At 45.1% G+C, this 3,814-nt stretch overlaps 1 protein-coding gene across 1 annotated transcript; it reads left to right on the plus strand.

Moving 5' to 3' along the window:
• Positions 1 to 280: 280 nt before the first annotated feature.
• On the plus strand, positions 281 to 667 carry LOC138909031 (uncharacterized). Its single transcript, XM_070200050.1, has one exon. The coding sequence runs from the start codon at positions 281 to 283 to the stop codon at positions 665 to 667; it is 387 nt and encodes a 128-aa protein (XP_070056151.1).
• The last annotated feature ends 3,147 nt before the right edge of the window (positions 668 to 3,814 follow it).

The raw sequence follows: 3,814 nt of genomic DNA on the forward strand, positions 1-3,814 counted from the left end.
GACTACTACTCCCATTATCATCACTCCAAATTGAAGTGTCCTTTTTGAGCTCATGCGTGATGCAAGCGATGTAGAGGTAAGGGTTGTCTTGGGGCAATGCATCAATAATATTTTTCACCCGGTCTACTATGCTAGTAAGACTATGAATAGTGCCCAAGTCAACTACACCGTTACAGAGAAAGAGCTCCTTGCCATTGTATTTGCTATTGAGAAGTTCCGCCCATACTTGATGGGTGCAAAAGTGATTATCCACACGGATCATGCGGCACTTCGTTATCTTATGAGCAAGAATAATTCCAAAGCCCGGTTGATGAGATGGGTGCTTTTGTTGCAAGACTTTAATATAGACATCCAAGATCTAAAAGGAAGTGAAAACCAAGTGGCGAACCACTTGTCTCATTTGGAGGAGGACGGGAGGCCGCATGATGGCCTTGAAATCAATGACTCCTTCCCCGCTGAGAAACTCTTGGATACATCAATGAAAGAGGTGCCATGGTTCGTGGATCTAGAAAATGTTCTTATAGGTGGTATCATCCCGGATGAGTTCTCTTCAAACCAAAGGAAGAAGCTCAAACGGGACTGTCAAGACTATTATTGGGATGAACCGTACCTTTTCCGACTTTGTACGGATGGAGTGATTAGAAGATGTGTACCGGAGGAGGAATAATGTGAAATCCTTGGAGCTTGTCATTCTTCACCGTATGGTGGCCACCATGGTGGAGTAAGAACGGCGGCTAAAGTGCTAAGTTGCGGTTTCTATTGGCCCACTCTCTACAAAGATGCAAGTGATATGGTGAAAAGATATAATGAATGCCAACGAGCCGGTGGAATCTCGAAGAAGAATGAAATTCCTCTCACTACCATTTTGGAGATTGATATCTTTGATGAGCGTGGTATTGACTTCATGGGTCCCTTTGTGAGTTCTTGTGGAAACACCTACATCTCTGTCGCAATTGATTATGTGTCTAAATGGGTTGAGGCCGTTGATCTACCCAACAATGAAGCAAGAAGTGTGGTGGCATTTTCTAAGAAGAATATTTTCACAAGATTTGGTACTCTGCGGGCTATCATAAGCGATGGGGGGGCGCATTTTTGCAATAAAGCTTTCAACACCTTACTCACCAAGTATGGTGTCACTCACAAAGTCACGACTCCCTATCATCCACAAGCAAGCGGTCAAGTGGAAGTCTCCAACCGGAAGATAACGAGTATCTTGTCCAAAACAGTGAATGCTAACCAGACGGATTGGTCAAAGAAGCTTGATATTGCAGTATGGGCTTCTCGGACTGCTTTCAAAACTCCTATCGGTATGTCTCCATACCGGTTGGTGTTTGTCAAAGCTTGTCATCTTCCGGTGGAACTCGAGCACAAAGCCATGTGGGCTTTAAAGAAGGCAAATCTAGATTGGGATGCAGCCACTAACTCGTCCTTTTTGTATAAATAGTAATGCTAAGGCTACTATACAAACTTTTCATTCTCTGAGCACTCAAAAGAAAAGGGGCTAAAACTTCGCATACATCTGTTCACACATCTACCACCTAGATACGCATTTGTGATCAGTCCTTAGCACTGCTTCATCACTGGTATGTTCAAATCATTTCTAGGATTCTTTAATTTTCTTAGTTTAGTTTACAATTTATTAGTTATTTTAGACCATTTGTTATTAGAAGTCAATTTTCTATCCATGTGGGGTTTAAATTGTGTGGGTCAACTCCTAATTGCTATTTGGGAAATGGGCATCCTGATTATCATGTTTAATTGCTATTACCATGTCCAATTTGTGCATAAATCGAAACCCTTAAAGAATCTGCCCGACCTAATTTTAAAATCTGCGGCAGCACAAGAAATTATGCGATCCGCAGAAGTGTTGACTATGGCAGTTGGTAAGTCAAAAATGTGTGGACCACACTTGCAATTATGTGGACTGCAGTAATCTTATTGCAGCCACAAAAATGTGTGTGCGGCCATAGATCAGGCCAATCCCTATCTTCAGAGAGTTGCTATTAGAGGTACTCATATGCGGCCGCAATGACAATTGTATGAACCGCACTTCAGATGTGCGGTCGCACTCAAAATTGTGCGGACCGCAATTTCATCTCTGCGGTGCGGTCTGTACAACCTAGGCTACGGCCGCACTTGCAATTGTGCGTACCACACTTCCCTTCACTACAAACATATTTTGTTCTGTGAATGTATGTTTATCTTCACTTGAACTAGAACTGACTCATACTGTTATTTGTTACAGAAAATGGTTAGATCACGAGGTCGTAGTGATACATCAAAGGGGAGGGGTGAATCTTCTAGAGGCAGAGGCAAAAGCAATTTACCCCTCGCCCTCCAAAGGGTAATCAGTAAGAAAGCCACAACAGGCCGAGGACGACAGGCCGAGGACGACAGGCCGAGCCTTCCGAGTCTAGTTCATATGTCCTATCTCGGGAAGCGTCGGAGGGTGACTCATTGTAAGAGCAACCTGTTGTTCAATCACTACCACAGGGCAGATACCAACTTAGAGACGAGCCTTCCTCCTCTGAGAGCACTTCTGAGGGTTCGGAAGATGACAGTCAGGCTTCAGAGCCATTATCCATACATGCCCCCGACGTAGCTGTTACTATAGTGGATGTTGATGATATTTCGGATGATGGCTGAGGGGGTGATACCAGAGTTACCGGCCTTTAGAGGTCGAAGAAGAAAGAGATTTGGGAAGATAGGTTTTTTATTCTAGATGCTTTCACACACTTTCGAGGGTAGTGGCCAGTGAGATCGCTCACTCTTGAGCATCAGTTCATGATAAAAGACCTTGAAAAATACAAACCGGGAGTGTTCAGACAGTTCCGGGAGCGGAAGAGGTGGATGTGGTTCACCAAAAGTGTGGTAGATGTCAAGGATTCATCTGGTCTGGGAATTTTACGCCAATGTGGCGCATATAAAGAAAGAAACCAAGGTAACAAAAGTGAGAAATCTAAAGGTGAGATTTGATCAGAGCACCCTGAACATGTATTTAAGGTTTGAGGATGTGGAGCCTGTGCAATACCTGTAAAAGTTAGCATTGGGCGATGCAGTTCGACCATGGCTAGCTGAGATTCTTGCAGCTCCGGGGTCGCCTCCATCATGGATCACAGTATGGGTTCCCATTCAGCGGAACACCCTAAATTTGGAGGCAAAGGGATGGAAAACATTCATGTGTAGTAGACTAGACCCATGCCAAAATGAAACAAATCTTCCGATTCAGCGGGCAGTGCTAGTCGCTTCTATCATGGTCGGGTACCCAATCAATGTGGGTGTCGTGATATCGACCAACATGTCTGTGGTCGCCAGGCAAGGTGACACCTCCTACCCATATCCCAACACTATCACTGAGTACCTTACGGATGCGGGGGTGGAGCCAAGGGATTTTGATACCAAGGTGCGGGCGAGAAGCCCTTCTCATAGTATTCTTTGATGGGTGGTGGAAACAAAAAGAAAAAGGATCAACCCTCTACTACTGCAAGCCAGTCTGATAAGCCTGCTGACGTAGTTGCTGTGACAGTTGACATGCCATCTACTTCAGCAGAGCCTTCTGATGGTGCAGCAGTTATGCCTCCACCTCCTTCTTCAGGTCCTTCAGCATCAGTGTCCTCCACATCGGCTTTGAAGTCGGTGCCCATGCCCACTCATCCACTATCTGCGCTGTGATTCTCCTAAATACTGGCGAGCCTCAACAACTAGATGCAGACAGACACTGCAAAGCTGTCTGACATACCCAGTGTTGTTGCAGCACAGTCATCCACCCCGGCACCCCAGATTCCTTCAACAGTGGAGGATACATTGAAGAAGA

The sequence above is a fragment of the Nicotiana tomentosiformis genome, chromosome 1 (genome assembly GCF_000390325.3).
Source record: "Nicotiana tomentosiformis chromosome 1, ASM39032v3, whole genome shotgun sequence".
In the NCBI taxonomy this organism is placed as follows: Eukaryota; Viridiplantae; Streptophyta; class Magnoliopsida; order Solanales; family Solanaceae; genus Nicotiana; species Nicotiana tomentosiformis.